This window comes from Eutrema salsugineum, unplaced genomic scaffold (genome assembly GCF_000478725.1).
Source record: "Eutrema salsugineum unplaced genomic scaffold, Eutsalg1_0 scaffold_9, whole genome shotgun sequence".
NCBI classification, from domain to species: Eukaryota; Viridiplantae; Streptophyta; class Magnoliopsida; order Brassicales; family Brassicaceae; genus Eutrema; species Eutrema salsugineum.
In genome coordinates, this window is record NW_006256342.1 from 12,199,854 (window position 1) to 12,215,502 (window position 15,649).

At 38.5% G+C, this 15,649-nt stretch overlaps 5 protein-coding genes across 8 annotated transcripts; 3 read left to right on the plus strand and 2 right to left on the minus strand.

Annotated features, from left to right (window-relative positions):
* The first annotated feature begins 1,276 nt into the window (after nt 1-1,276).
* On the plus strand, nt 1,277-4,683 carry LOC18009256 (aspartic proteinase-like protein 2). Its single transcript, XM_006391512.2, has 10 exons — nt 1,277-1,551; nt 1,962-2,091; nt 2,197-2,438; nt 2,685-2,909; nt 3,203-3,356; nt 3,435-3,505; nt 3,811-3,901; nt 4,074-4,149; nt 4,319-4,390; nt 4,482-4,683. The coding sequence occupies exons 1-10, from the start codon at nt 1,331-1,333 to the stop codon at nt 4,643-4,645; spliced, it is 1,446 nt and encodes a 481-aa protein (XP_006391574.2). The 5' UTR covers nt 1,277-1,330; the 3' UTR covers nt 4,646-4,683.
* A 24-nt stretch (nt 4,684-4,707) lies between these two features.
* On the minus strand, nt 4,708-6,992 carry LOC18009446. 2 transcript variants are annotated; one of them, XM_006391513.2, is made up of 5 exons: nt 6,811-6,992; nt 5,990-6,204; nt 5,530-5,610; nt 5,069-5,416; nt 4,708-4,924 (listed from the first exon to the last, which is right to left on the minus strand). In XM_006391513.2, the coding sequence occupies exons 1-5, from the start codon at nt 6,920-6,922 to the stop codon at nt 4,823-4,825; spliced, it is 858 nt and encodes a 285-aa protein (XP_006391575.1). In that variant the 5' UTR covers nt 6,923-6,992; the 3' UTR covers nt 4,708-4,822. The 2 variants fall into 2 exon arrangements, with proteins under 2 accessions (XP_006391575.1, XP_024011501.1); XM_024155733.1 differs by having other exon boundaries at nt 5,990-6,185; nt 6,811-6,974.
* A 109-nt stretch (nt 6,993-7,101) lies between these two features.
* Nucleotides 7,102-10,055, minus strand: LOC18009441 (basic leucine zipper and W2 domain-containing protein 1-A). 3 transcript variants are annotated; one of them, XM_024156650.1, is made up of 7 exons: nt 9,881-10,055; nt 9,498-9,521; nt 9,063-9,168; nt 8,312-8,805; nt 7,735-7,931; nt 7,440-7,636; nt 7,102-7,339 (listed from the first exon to the last, which is right to left on the minus strand). In XM_024156650.1, exons 1-5 carry the CDS (start codon nt 9,883-9,885, stop codon nt 7,895-7,897), a joined length of 666 nt encoding a protein of 221 aa, XP_024012418.1. In that variant the 5' UTR covers nt 9,886-10,055; the 3' UTR covers nt 7,102-7,339; nt 7,440-7,636; nt 7,735-7,894. The 3 variants fall into 3 exon arrangements, 2 of the variants coding, with proteins under 2 accessions (XP_024012418.1, XP_024012416.1); XM_024156648.1 differs by having other exon boundaries at nt 7,440-7,931; XR_002899652.1 differs by lacking the exon at nt 9,063-9,168 and having other exon boundaries at nt 7,440-7,931; nt 9,881-10,020.
* A 548-nt stretch (nt 10,056-10,603) lies between these two features.
* LOC112086189 (uncharacterized protein At3g43530-like) lies at nt 10,604-11,802 on the plus strand. The gene is made up of 2 exons (XM_024154989.1): nt 10,604-10,745; nt 10,811-11,802. The coding sequence occupies exons 1-2, from the start codon at nt 10,604-10,606 to the stop codon at nt 11,800-11,802; spliced, it is 1,134 nt and encodes a 377-aa protein (XP_024010757.1).
* A 1,052-nt stretch (nt 11,803-12,854) lies between these two features.
* On the plus strand, nt 12,855-13,283 carry LOC18009448 (ubiquitin-conjugating enzyme E2 11). Its single transcript, XM_006391515.2, has one exon. The coding sequence runs from the start codon at nt 12,855-12,857 to the stop codon at nt 13,281-13,283; it is 429 nt and encodes a 142-aa protein (XP_006391577.2).
* Nucleotides 13,284-15,649: the final 2,366 nt, after the last annotated feature.

Here is a 15,649-nt window from a genome sequence, read left to right on the forward strand (position 1 = left end):
TTGATCTGAAAGGTTGGATGCAAGAGCTTCAAACTGATGGGTAGACCGTGATCTGGGTTTTTTTAAGATCGACGGCAAAACATTTCTCGAAATTAGCTTTGCGAAACTAGAAAAAATAATTTTTCGCCAACTTTGAGCTCGCATACAAAATGGAACTTACCTCGGATTTATGATATAAAAACTGCTATGGATTTCTTTCAGTGAGATCTTTCCAGAGGTATAAAGATCGATCTGAGTTGCTGACAAACAACTCAGCAAAACCCTCACTTGGACAAATTTTAAACTGATGCTATAGAGGTTTTTTTTTTAGTTTCACTTCGTTAACTCTTTGTAGCAGAAAAAAATGGCTGACATTTATATAGGGAGGGATCGAGCAAAAATACTAAATTACTCTTATTAACATTTATGACTTTTTTTCTCTATAACTTTAAGGATTTGTAAAAATTAAAGAAAAATGTTTAAAGATCGAGTCGCTGGGAAAAAAAAAAATAACCTCAACCCTAAATTTGGGATTTCACAGTCGTGGTCACTATAATACAACTTTTCTTTTGCTCGACTTTTTGTTGCTAATTTTGAACAGCCGCTGCCTCCAGCCACAGTCACCAGTCAAAAGAATTTCAAAAGATGCTTTTTTCTCCAATTCCATCTCCTTCGTCACCCTATCAAATATTGTTCTATCTTGTCATTTCCCTTTCAATGTGAATCATGCGAGCTCTTTACACTTATTTTATTTGCTGTTTGATGTGCAGGGATAGAGAAATTTAATGAAATTGATTTTTGTTAGTTTCGTTGCAGCGATTGAATCAAAGGTTGTTGATGTGTCAAATTAATTTAGATGTGTATTAAAGGAACGTTCTCATTAATGTTCTTAATTTTTCATTTATTAATGTGGCAACACTAAAATTAACAAAAAGGTGAGTTGTCATCCCCAGAAAATGCAATTATAAAATTATAGTGTTGATTACCGTTTCTAATTTGTCACAAAAGAGGATGCGTTACTAATTAGAAACGGAAATTGGAACAACACAAAACAAAGGCAACAAATAAGGAAATTGCAATTACTCTTTTCTTTACTAATCTAAGCATTGGTTCAATAGAAGAAAAAAAGCATTGGTTTTAAAATAAAAGCATTTAGCTGTTTAAAAACAAAAATATAAAACATCACATTTGGCAATTCTCTTTACTATATCCGCCTTTGAAAGCGCGTCTCTGCGTTTTCTCTGCCGTTTACTCTCTCCTTCCTTTGTCTGAATATGAACAAAGATCACTGGAATTTTTAATATATTAATCCAAATAATCTATCAAAATTGTCGCCGGAGAAACAGTGTGCATGGCGATGGAATTGAGGAGAAAGTTGTGCATTGCGGTGGCAGTTTTCATAATTGTGATCGAATTTGCATCATGCAATTTCGTGTTTAAGGTACAACACAAGTTCGCAGGGAAAGAGAAGAAACTTGCTCATTTCAAGTCTCACGACACACGCCGCCACTCTCGGATGCTTGCGTCCGTTGATCTCCCTCTCGGCGGAGACAGCCGCGTAGATTCTGTCGGGTTTTGTTCTTATCCCCCTCTCTTTTGAGGCCGTCTTAAATTCGAACAATGTGAATTAGAAAGTCCATTAGAATCTCCCACATCGAAAGTCTTAGACCTAACATAGTACAATATAATGAACGTATACCTCGGTCGCAATTATCAATTGGTTTTGAGTATGAAACCCATAATTTCTAAAATTGTATTATATTTTACTAATTAACATACTATGTAATGAACATACCAATCTCCACTAATTGCCGATTACAGTTTTGAGTTAGAACTCCATGATTCGTAAAATGCTTGTAATGGTGAATTTTTGTTTAGTTGATACGACGTGGTATTATGTATGAAATGAAATCATTTGGGAAGACAATGCGCAAGTATAGGTACTCATGAAGTTAAATTAATTTGGTTACTTTTTGTTTCAGTTTATACTTCACTAGAATCAAGCTCGGGTCGCCACCAAAGGAATATCATGTTCAAGTTGATACAGGAAGTGATATTCTATGGATCAACTGCGCTCCGTGCCCAAAATGTCCCTCGAAAACTAATTTGGGTGTAAACGCTCTTCTCCTTGCTTCATTTTCTTGACGTCTATTGTCCTCCAGCTCTCAGCTTGGATCATCTTTGTTTTCTTTTTTTTTTTTTTTTTGGCCAATGCAGTTCAGTTTATCGTTGTATGATGCGAAAGCTTCCTCAACTTCTAAGAAGGTTGGCTGTGAAGATGATTTTTGTTCTTTCATAGCGAATTCCGATAGTTGTCAGCCCGCTGTTGGATGTAGTTATCATATTGTCTACGCAGACGAAAGCACAAGTGAAGGGAACTTTATCAGAGATAACTTAACACTCGAACAAGTTACCGGAGATCTACAAACCGGACCACTTGGTCAGGAAATTGTATTCGGGTGAGAGCTTAATATCTAGCTTCTATGTTACCTGATCATATGAAAGAATGCATTCTTATGAATTGTGTTGACAATATGATGCTTTTGTGTATGCGCTACATCCATATCATTGCTATTTGTGATTTTGGGATCTTTGAGAGCTTTGGCATTAATGTGACATCGTGCTAAAATGTATTGAATTATATTTTGTGAAGTGAACTTTTAAGTCTTCTTGTGTTTTCTCACAAGGACTCCTCTTTGAGACAGGTGTGGAAGTGATCAATCTGGACAACTTGGGAATTCTGAGTCAGCAGTTGATGGTGTTATGGGATTTGGACAAGCAAATACCTCTGTGCTTTCACAACTAGCTGCCACAGGGGACGCAAAAAGAGTTTTTTCGCATTGCTTGGATAATGTCAAAGGAGGTGGGATTTTTGCTGTTGGTGTAGTGGATTCTCCAACTGTTAAAACAACTCCTATGGTACCTAATCAGTACGTGATGTCTTCTCAAGTCATTTACCTTATGTTGCTTATAAATTGTGCAAGTTCATCCTTTAGATTGAACAGCTTTCTTGATATATGCCGTAATTTCATAGATTTGTCTAGTATGTTCTGATCATAATTCTTGGTTGTGCCAATATGAGCTGGAAGTTTCTTCACCGGTCCATTGAGCTGGTTTGATATTATCTTTAGTGCACTTTAAGACTTAAGACATGTTTATATCTATTAGGGGTGTTCTTGACTCATGAATTTTGTGATAACATGCGTTGCTGGAAATTTTTTAGGATGCATTATAACGTTATGTTGACGGAGATGGATGTCGATGGTGCTCCTCTGGTTCTTCCACCAAGTCTTGTCAGGGACGGAGGAACCATTATTGACAGTGGTACAACTTTGGCTTACTTACCAAGGGCACTTTACGAGTCCCTAATAGAAACGGTAACTTTCTCTGCTCCAAGTTGAGTTTATATTCGAAATTGTGAATCACAATCCTAGCATGACTTTTTTGCTGTGTAGATCACTGCTCGTCAACCCGTAAAACTTCACATAGTAGAAGAAACTTTCCAATGTTTCAGCTTCAGTAAAGAGTAAGACGGCATGCTTTTTTACCCTAACGTGTTTCTTCTTTGATACCAAATTATGAATCAGTGGCTTGTTTTCGATAACTTGTATGTGTGTGTGTGTGTATTGTCTTGATTAAGAAATATTCATCTTGCTTACATAACTTCTATGTCACTATGTATTTGTATAAGCATGCGTCAATCTCGAATTCATTGTATGTGTTTATCAGTCTTGTGGAATAACAAAAAATCTATAAGCTGTTCTGAAACTAGCTTGAACCTATCAGTCATTCTGTTGTATGCTAAGATCTTCTTCTTCCTTGAACATGCAGTGTGGACCAGTCATTCCCACCAGTAAATTTTCAATTTGAGGACTCTCTCAAACTAACTGTTTATCCGCATGATTATCTATTTACACTTGAGGTAAGCAAAGCCAATAGGGCAGCTCTTGCCAGATTCCAACAACATTGTTAAACTTCTTATCAAGATTGATTAGGATTTTGTAGTCATACCAATTCTGTTCTGTATTTTCGTAGTTCAATTTGAATGTTCACTATTCCAGAAATATAACTCTTGTGCACTCATTTGCCAATAGAAAAACATGTATTGCTTCGGTTGGCAAATTGGTGGAATGACAACTGAAGATAGATCAGAAGTGATTCTCTTGGGAGGTAAACTTCAAAGTTCTAATGAAATCTTTCTTTCGATATTGCTCACTATTGAGTTAAACGGCACACATAAACATTGAAGATGCTAGATTGTAGCAGTTAACCTCAATAATGTGTGTCTCGTTTTGGTCTGTCATGTTTTATAATATAACTAGGACTAGTCATTTTGTAGATATGGTGCTCTCGAACAAGTTAGTAGTATACGATCTGGAGAACGAGGTGATTGGATGGGCAGACCATAACTGTAAGTATCTCTAAGAACCCAAAAAGATAGCAAACCAAACTCACTCTTCATCCTTTCTTTGTCTTACAAACAAATGGTTTCATGTTTTAAGGTTCATCAAGCATCAAAGTAAAAGACGGATCAGGAGGAGTTTACTCGGTCGGAGCAGACAACCTCTCATCGGCTCCTCCTTTGTTGATGATCGGAAAGCTTCTTACAATTTTGTCGACATTCATGGCAGTGGCTTTTACTTCATTAGAAAGACCGCTCATCTGATTATATGAGCATATTTTTTTGGTGATGAATGCTGAAAGAAGATGAAATGATGTAAAAAGTTCATCTCAACAAACACACTTCTCAATTTGTTGTTCAGTTTTTTTATACAGATCATATACAACAATATATAGACATTTACATTATATGTTATAGAGAGATGAGAGAGAGGGGGTGTAATTAGAGGGTGTTCCTCAAGAACTGTACAACAAAGTAGACAATTGCAAGAAACAGTGCAATCTGATACACATCTCTCTCCAAGCTGTCGTCTCTTTGGAAATACTGCATCATTACAACATTATTTTAGTTTAAACATAGAGATCGGACTATATAGCCTTTTGTGTCTAGTGTGTCTCGGGTTTGTGAGACCTACGTTATGGTTCAAGAAAGAACTATGAAAAACAGTTAGTGTTTGTGGAAACTGACCTTAGTTGGATCGGTTGGATCACGATATATCTCTGTATCTTCTCCCCGAGTTGTGAAACTGGCTGTGATGTCTTTCGTGGCATCGACCAAGTCTTTTGTGGATTCAGAAGAAGCAAAGAGGCGGCGGGATGTCCAGAAATAAGCTTGAGCAATAGGGGACGATGAAGATGAATCCCAATACTCTTCATGCTCAATCACTTGGCCACTAATCTGGTTAAGAGTAAACTCAGATTTGACTTTGATGATCAGATCTCCACTCACAGTAGCAAGAATAGATTTTGGTTTTCCTTTGACTGTCCATCTAATACGCAAGACACTGGTTGATAACATTACCATCTCTTGTATTGTCTACAGATAAATGCCATAAATACACAAATAAGAAGGAGAAAAACACATTTCTTGTAACTATAATGGTTAGAAAATGCAAAAAAAAAATGTTAAAGGTCGAGATTGGTTCTCACCACGGTGGGATTCTCTAACCCATTAGTTATCCACAGTGGTCTTTTATACTTCTCACGGCCTGTAAAACATCTAATCGCATCCTGCAATCACTATCAATCACGATATATTTACTTATTGCCAAGGAATATCATAAGACCAAAAGAGAGAAATGATGAAAACAACTGTTGTACTGTTCGAGCAAAATCAATTTTACGCGGCCAAAATGTCTAAAACCTATATTTTCCTTCATCCATTAGCTTATTAGCCATAATGTCTTTTCACCAAACATATGTAGGATCATTTAACTAGAAAAAAAAAGCTTCTTCTCTTTTCAATGTAAGAGCTATCTCATTCTAGCTAGTTTTGAATTTGTTCTAGACAGCTTGAAGCTGGAAGAATTTACTCACGAAATAAAAAGTAGTACTACGTTTAGCACAAATAGATATGAGCTTGTAACATATAATGTGACGAAAAATGTACCTTATATCTAACGGAAACTGCATAGCACGCAAAGGCGCGGTTTCCTTCCCTGAGTTCAAGAATATCGCGAGCAAGTTGTCTGGCAGTGGATTCGACCTGCGGGCTACTTGTGCACTCAAATTCATTGCATAGCTCCCCAAAATCAATCTTATCAACAAGCTTGTCTGCTTCTGATTTATCAATGGATACTTCAGTCCTGCTGGCATTATTCAAGACTGAGATAAAAAAAAAAAAAAACGAGGAGATAGTTACATAGTAAGATAGAGTACATTGGGAAATTTACAATCTGTTATAAATCAATAGCAGATGTATCATTCAACAAAGAACATTAATGAGTGAACATTCTTGAATGATCCAGAGTGGATCTTGAAGAAATCATACCAAAAAAGGCTAAATGCATCAAATCGTCTTGAACAATTACTACCAAGCGTTTCTTTTGCTTCTCATTTTGTGCTCACACCTCAGAAACGTAGCAAAAGTAAATCTTATGTTCTTGAAGATTGTACATGGGCTAAATGTGGTGTTTAACTCAATGCTAATGCTTGCGATTTTCTTCCGATCCTATGGTTGCTCCTTAACAAAGTTACTAGGACATATAAGTCAAATAGAAAGAAGGTAAAAAGACTAATGTTATGTGACATCAGGGTTCCATGTATCTAACCAAATGCTTCAAATAGAAGATGAACAAAAACATGTGAACTGAAATTTTTTTTGAAAACAGTTTGTAAGTGGTACAGCTAAAGAGAGTTTGGAATCATCGCTTAAAATTGAACAAGATCACATATAAACACTGAAGATTCCAAAAATCAAAAGGAATGTACCTCGAGAAATACGGTGGTGGACCTTGGAGGAAGACCAAGACCGGTGGAGGAAGCGCCGAAGAAGGGCGGCGGAGGGAGGAGAAGCATGGAGGAGAGAGCAGGAAGTAGTCATTGGAGTCTATTTCCATTATGATTCGTTATTGTGTGGCTTAGGGGTTAATGGATGTACACGCGAGTTTCTCATTTCTTCCTTGCCCCTTTTTGTGGTTTTTAAATCAAGACCCTACTTTTTGGATAAGGTTTTCTTGCTGTATTTAGTAAAGAGATAGTAATTTAATTTTGTGAGTAAATTATTCAGATTTCTTTTCTTTTTGGAACCTTTTAACTCAAAAAAGGTTAAAGAAACAAACAACCCACTAAAACAAGCAAATTATCCATTCAAACAAAATTTTCTCAAAATGCATTAAGAAAATCAAAGATTGTGTTTTATTAGAAGAGAGGAAGAAAACAGCAGATTGTGTCTCACTCTTCTTCCTCAGCTTCTTCCAGCTAATTCACAAACGGCTCCAATCCCTTCACAAACGTTTGCCTACAAAACCAACACAAAACATTACTAAAGAGGTAAAGGGAAGGGGTGAATCCTATTAATAAAAACAACCATTTTTTCCTAGAAAAAGAAAAACAGTTACCTGCCCTTAGGATTGCTTCCTTTTCGATACCAATGAAGAATAGTGTCTTCAGCAAGAACATCTAGCTCATACAGTGACATCACTACCTCAGGAAACACTTTCATCAGCTTTGCATCCTCATAGCATTGCATATGTACTTTGTACATCAGTTGCATCTCCATTTTCCCGCTGCTACAGAATGTGTTAAGAAGCGGAGCCTTACCAAACAACAACAACAACAACAACTTAGCTTCAAGACCGAAAGAACCTTAATCTTGCTTTGATACTTCCAATAACTCTAAAGTCAAACACTAACTTGACGTAGTACAGAGTTTGCTGCTGCTTTTTCCCAGACCATTGAACAGCATCCATTATTTCGTCCCAGATCACACGTACGACATCAATCTCTGGCAGTTTAGCATCTTTCACCTGTTGCTTCATTGTTTCAATCACTTCATCTATGTCAGTTTCCTCTGTCACTTGGCCTGTAAGTACCGCTTTGATCCCGCCTTGCTGTTAAAATCACAAGGAAAAATATTGTACAAAAAATCAATGTAGATATTGAGTAAAAAACGCAGAGAAGGCAACTGATAAAAGAAAATAGAATCAGGACACAGATGGAAGAGTAAATTATAGAATATTCTTGACAATGCATGTTAATCATATGACCTGGGAATTGTTGAACTCAACAAATTATCAACAAAAGTTAACCTACTTATGTTCACAAAAAAAGTTAAACTACTTAGAATCGTTCTCACTAACTCTATCTTAGCAATGGCATTTGTATCGATGTTAAATGACAAAAAAAAAAAAAGAGAAATGGATGGAAACCGAAGAGCAAGGAAGCTGTACAAGTGGACTAATGCAGGAAACTTCAAGCAATAGAAACTCACGTGAAATGCTCAGCAAAACTTTCAGTAGTTCGCTTTGTGGGTGGCAGAAAATCCAAGAGTTTGTCTTCCATCTTGCCACGCCTCAGAATAGCAATCAAGTCATCAAGGCTGTTCTCAACTAAATATTCATTGAGGAAGTCTGTTACAAAAGTGAGTACTATCCCTTTGGCAACGAGATTATCTTCAAGCAATGGCTGGAAGACAGTCTCTGCAGGTAAACCCGAGAGCTTCTGGGAAAACGCGAACGCTGTAAATATTGCAAGATTCTTTCTCTCACTTTCCTCGAAAAGCTCCAGCGACTGCAAGAACCTCCGCGTAACGTTTTCAAGGTTCTTTATAAGGAAGGGTTTCCTCCGCAAAATATTCTGTATGTATACAACTGAAGGTAAAATAGCTTCTCGCGTTGGTTCACAGTCGATTATAGAGTAAGGATGGCATTCTCCATCATCAGATTTCACTGAACAAGTTTGTGTACGTCCTCCAATGAAAACAACCTTAAATCAGAGAGATCCATCAATTAATAATCTCGGGAAAGATAAGCAAAACAAAAAGTCACTCGATACAAGAAAACATAAACTAGTCTCCCTTGTATCGAAGCAAATCAAACATCCACGAGACTGTGAAGAACACAAACTAATGATGCAGTTCTCCTAGTACACCATCTTTAGCAACAAGCTCCTAAGGTGCAATACTCTTACAAGCAATTTAAGACATAAGACAAAATACAAATACTAGAACACAAAAGAAGTACCAGATCACCAGCATTATCTAGATATATTACGACAACTGCATCAGAAAAAGCTGCAGGGTCCAGAGGAGGAGCAATATTCCTTTTGCGGGTCTTAATCCGCGTACCTCTACACATAAAAAAAAAAACTATATTAAAGGCAAGCAGTTTCTAAACTTAATGTGCACTAAATATTTCTCTAACAATAAACTCATTGGTTTCACATTTCATTTCAAAAGAGTCACTCACATTTCATTTCAACATACTTTAAAACACTCTACCACAGCTTAAGACTAATCATTAACATCAAAACACATACATTTTCAACTCCCATGGACAGAGATAGAGAGAAAGAACATTTACGAACCGCTCAATAATACAAAAAAAAATATAAATGTGGAAAAGATTCAAATTTGAGTTAAATTTAATAAGCAAAATGTAGATATTGAGATCACTTACCCGAGAGTGGGTTTCTCCTTCGAGCTGCACGGAAAGATCATAAAATTGATTAGCTACTTACAGAGAGAAGGAAAGAAAAAGAAAAAAATCCTTTTTTAAGCCAAAAGAAACCCTAGCAGTCGAAAAGGATTTCGTTCCAGTGATCCAAAATTTCAAGAGCCCTAATTAATAGATACAAAATACCTCCAAATTCAATCAAGAACAGCGAATAACCAAGACTGAAAGGAAAAATAATCAGTAGAGATTTCAAACGCAAAATCGAAAAAAAAGAAAAGAGATCTGTGTCCACAAGACGACCTATCAATATTTTAATGAGGAAACAAAATTGGGCAGAAGCAGATTCGTCATCATATCAGAAAACGCACAAGAGTGTTAAGGCTTACCTCATAAACCGAGATGTAGAAAGATCAAAGTCGAGATGAAAAAATCTGTATAAGCAAAAAAAAGAATCATGAATTTCAAGAAATGAATGGTGAAGTTTGCGATTTCTGCAGAAAGTCGAGGGTTCTGTCCACGCGAGCGGGCGGCTGAAAAGTCATAATTGGTGAAGAAATATGCTGAAAAGCCAAAACTCTAATAATTAATTGAATCAAATCTTCATATACTCAATTTATTCTCATATATTAGCTTTATAAAAATTAATTTATTTTTAAATTATTTTAAATCAAAAAGCGAGAAAATACTCAGTCACCTTTAAAACATTAAAATATTTACTGATCCAAATAGTCATGAATCAAATATCCACACCCAGTTAGCTATACCGAATCTGATTTCAGGTCTAAATTTAAATAATCCTAAATTCGAATGTAAATCATTTCTGGAAAATTCGTTCCATTAGGTACAACTACGAAGATACTACGAAAAATCTTAAATTTTCTAAACTGATCACAATCTTCAAATTCGCATCAAATTCGTTCTTCGTTTCTTCTTCGTTTTTGTCGTTTTATTGTAGATTATCTTAGGCAGAAGGCTTACGAATGAATCTGTAGTGTCTGATACATGGGTTTAGGAATGAGGAACTGAAATTAATATTACCTGCAAAATTTGAGTTCAGTTCACTTTGATTGATGTGTGGATCCGGTGATAATTAGATGTGTCTTACTGTAATGACATCATTCGGAGGAGATAGTGAGTCGCTTCAATTAACGCTGTGGGAGCCATTACGCTTTCGTAGTGAGATTGAGGAGCAAACGCGTAGTGAGCAAACGCGTAATGATGAGGAAAACCAGCCGCCAATACAACCACTGAGTATGTATTTTAGTCCAAATCAGTACAACAAGGCAATAAAGTTGGGTACTGGATCCACAACGCAGTGGAGAATCTGGAGTCGCCGTCACTGGGACTGAGACCCGAGGAGCTAAGATGGTTTAGCGAGCATCCTCAATTCAAGCACTTCTGGAATATGTACAAGGCCATGTATTTGGATACAACTCATAAAACTCAGGGGTTGTGGACGCTCCTTCTACGCACAGCAAAGACAAACAAGAGGAGAGAGTGTTGGTTTGTTGTTAATGGAGTTCCAATTCGGTATTCGCTTAAGGAACATGCACTCATATCTGGATTAGACTGCCATGATTATCCAAAGAATTATGAGAAGATGGGCAGTAGTGATTTTAAGGAGAAGTATTTTAAGAAAGGAACTGTCCCTGCACTTGCTGTTGTTAAAGAGAAGCTTGAAAAGATGCGTGGTGGTCCTGATCGCTTAAGAATGTGTGTTTTGTACTTTCTAGCAAGCGTGTTAGGTGGTAAGGCTAAGACTGGTAAGGGAGCTCCCTCGGTAGACCCTTTATTCTTGAGGATGGTAGAAGATCTCGATGCGTGTAGAAGATTTCCTTGGGGGAGGTATTCATTTGATGCGAATCTAAAGGAAATTGAACATACATTGAGGCACTTCAATGGGGTCGTCGAAACAGATTCTTGGACATTTCCTGGCTTTGTTACTCCCTTGGAGTTGCTACCTTTTGAAGCAATACCTTGTCTGAAGGACATATACAGAGAAGAAGCTAAAGGAGCAGACATAGAGTGTCCTCGGATGTGTAAGACAAAGTTCAGACCATTCACTCTCAAAGGATTTCCTCTGTCGGACCTCTACAAAACACTCGGTAATACCAAAGATATCCAGAGTATCTTGGAACCATCTGCTGATGAGGAAGATATGTTAGCTGGTATCATGGAAAGGTATGAAGACCCAGATAACAGTGATACAATTCCTGATACTTGGACGAGTCGTATAATTGATGATGGGAAGCCGATATTCTGGAAGGATATGAGCTTGGACGATGAAAAAACCGAGTTGAACCAGTGAAGAATGCCTCCTCTAAATCTCCAGCGCCGAGTGGGATTGTGGACCAGATTCAAGGGTTGAAGAAGAGTATGGATGAGCAGTCCAACTAATGAGAGACCACATCAATGGCATGGATATTAGATTGAAGTCCGTTGAATCATATGTGAAAGAGGCAATTCAAAGTGAATGTCTTGGAGAAGAGAAGGAAGGAGAAGAACAAGGTGATGAAGGAGAAGAACAAGGTGATGAAGGAGAAGAACAAGGTGATGAAGGAGAAGAGGGAGAAGAAGGAAAAAAAGGAGAAGAAGAGAATAAAGAAAGAGTTGAAGAGAATGAAGAAGTGTGAGGTGAGGTGGCAAAGAAGGAAAAGAAGAAGACGAAGATGAAGGCAGCGGTTGTCAGAAAGTATTTGACCAGACAACGGACTGGAATTCAGGTATTATTTGGTACTTATAGGTATTATTTGGTAGTAATAGGAATTAGTTGATACTAATAGGTAGAACTATAGTATAAACCACATATCTTTGTTACCATGTAGGAACAATCTGGTGTTTCAGCCGAGGAAGGGGAGGTGCAGCATGAGAAGAAGAAGAAGAAGAGTAGGAATTAACAGTCCCGGATGTTCACTCTATCACGCTATCTATTTGAATTTATGGTTTTTTTAAGAACTAAATTGTGGGATCGTGTTGTTTGCAAAATTTAAATTTATTTTGAGGATATTGTTTTGTTATTGTTATAAGAATCAGTTTATATTTAATTAGAGGATTTTGGTTTGGTATTAGTCGGTTTAAAATATTGCTGCTCTTTGGTTGTTGGGTAACTGTCTTGTCGTTATTAAATTATGTTATCTAAAACGACGCGTGTGAGAATAGAGAAAGGCAGCATTTGTATAGTGAGAGAAATCCCATAGTGAGACGACGCCATAAATGCATGCCACCGCTTAACTTCTTCTTCTATAAATACCACACCCTCGCCTTCTCATAACACCATCGCAGAGAAAGAAACATTCCCTAAACGTCAAAAAAAATAATCTTATCTTTCCCTTTGCTAACTCAAAACCCTAATTTCCCCAAATGGCCCACTTTGCTCACAACATTCGTCCGGCGTCATCAACACGTCTCGAGTACTGGATGCGCCGATACCTGCTTGACCTCCAGCCAAACCTGTCGCCCATATACTCCGCCGGGGTGGAGGCAGAGGACGTGTATGTGTGGGCGGCGACCATCACCGGTCCGCCGGGAACTCCCTACGAAGGGGGTGTCTTCTTTCTCCGCATCATCTTCCCTCCGGATTTCCCCTGGAAGCCACCGAAGGTGCACTTCCAGACCCCCATCTTCCACCCCAATGTGAGCCATCGTGGCAACATCTTTCATCCGATGCTCATGCCTGATACATGGTGCATCGCGACATCTGTGGCCCAGATGCTGATGAGTCTGGCCCAGATGCTATTGCATCCGCTGGTGGCGGAAGGCGACGTCGTGAGGGAGGTGATATATTCATAAATTGCATCATTTAATGTACATATTCTAGTCAAAATCATGTCTCATTTGCATGCATTTTAGGTCTTTAGGCATTGTTTTAGGACTTAGGAGATTGCATTAGGTCCAAGAGAGTTTTGCATGTTTTGGAGTGTTAAACAGGTGCTTTTGGAGCCAATTTGGAGTGGATGATGTGATTCAGATGAAGAAATGGAGTTGGAATGATCAAAAATGGTGAAAAGGAGCAATTTTGGGTTTCTCGGCAAAATGGTGTACTGAAGGTCGAAGGTTCTCGACCAAAATCCTTCCCGCGGGTAGCTTTCTCGGCCAATAACACGTACCGCGGTCAAGTCTCTCGGCCAAAATCTCTGGGTGCAGACACGTTTCCAAAATCGCCTGTCCGGGGAACCTTCCGGTCAGATTTAGCTGTCGGAGTCTTCATAACGGTTGGAGATAATTGAGTCAAGAGTTCATAACAGTTGGAATCAAGGCATTTGGACCACAGAACTGAAAGATATGGTAATCGGAAGACGAACAGGTCTCGCACTCATTCCGGAGCAATCCGATACCCCTGAATGATCGCCTGTCCGGGGAGCCTTCCGGTCCGATTCAGACGGCGGGTGCTTCATAGAAGTTGGAGAGCATTGCATCACGGTCTCTTAGCAAGTAGAATCGTGGAATTCGGACGCGTGAGCAGAGAGATAAGCTTGTCGGAAGGAACCCCAGTCTCGCAGGTATTCCGGACCGAGCAGATCAGTTCTAAAGGATGCGAAGGACGGTGCACTTCCAGGCCGATTTAGTTTCCGGGTCCTTCATGAGAACCATAGAAATTTGAGCCTTCTTTCCAGAACGTCCAAGAGCATTCAATTCGGATCTATGAGAAGAAAGATACAGTCTCCGGAATGGACACATGTCTAGACGCCTCTCTCTGGTCGTGTACATGCACTGCAAAGATGTGCCCTCCAGGAAGCCTTACACTTCCCAAGCACCGAAGCTTTCTTCACAAAAGTTGGAGATAAATGAGTCCTCTGTCTTCTGCAACCGAAATCATTCAATTCGGACAAGTCTCATAGGAGTTACACTCTCCGGAATGCGAAGTGGTCTAAGCTGCTCTGGATGCTGCGAGTTGGAGAGGAAGGAGACCAAGCCGCAGCAACACTCGCAAATCACTCCGACTTGAGCCTGCGACCTAGGTGCAATAGAGACCAACCCGCACAGTTTGTACATTCCCCAGAAACCGCCTTAGCCCTGCGAGTTGGAGAGGAAGGAGACCAAGCCGCAGCAACACTCGCAAAACACTCCTACTTAGGCGTGCGGCTAAGACAAGGCGATTCAGGCTTCACAAGACAAGTCTTCATCTACTGCGACTTAGGTGTGCGACCTGGGACATACTGGACTGACCCGCAGGATTTCCACTTGACCCAACTGAGCCGGGTCAGTACCCAGTTTGTCATGGGCTGACCCGGTCCATTAGCACTAGGTATATATAGTTTTTTGGGAGAAAAACCCAAGTATGTTATCTTCTACTTAGTTTTCTCTCTAGTTTTCTTTCCTTTTGAGGGTAAAAACGTTTTTGATTAAGAGATATCTGAAGGGATTTGATCATTCCAAGTCTGTTTCTTATCATCTCATCATCTCATTTCTACTTCTAATCATGATTAACATCATCTCTTGCAAAAGATTAGATGTGTTCTTCATGATTAGTGAGTAATCATCTTTTAAACTTCTAGGTGTGTAGATTAGGGTGCTTAGATGTTTGATTGGTGATGTTTAGGGTTTAGATTCTCATTCCATTTCCTTAGTTAGTTGCTCCTAATGCCAGATTTCCTTGGGAAAGTGAAATCTGGGTTCATAGGCATTTCATGCACCAAAAGTGTTTGATGAAATGCCTGAATGAGCTAACTTAAAGGTTTATGCCTTTTTCATCATGGGAATGATTTGTTAAATGCATGAATGACTTATTAGAACTGTTTCTTAATGCTCATTGATTCATATTTCACAAATGATGATTTGGTTTGAAAGTGGATTAGTGTAGAGATTAATGCCTTCATGAGAGGATTAGTCTAGATTAGAGTTCTAAGTTGAAATGTTTGAGATCATGTGATTGCTTGTTATGTCTTTCTGTATAAGATTCAGTCTTCTTGGTTGAGAGATTGTTTGGTCACTTATTAGGCTTGATGCATTATGCTTGCTGATTGCTTGATTATATCTAATGGTTGTTAGACTTGATTAAGTGATTTGCAAAGGGATTATTGTCATGGGAATGAATTAATCTGATTAAGAAGCCTAGACTAAAGAGTAGCAAGTGTTGCATTATGTTCTTAGCATCATGATTCAATATCTAAAGCACCCTAATCAATGATCACATCTAGAGGTTTAGCTTTTATCAT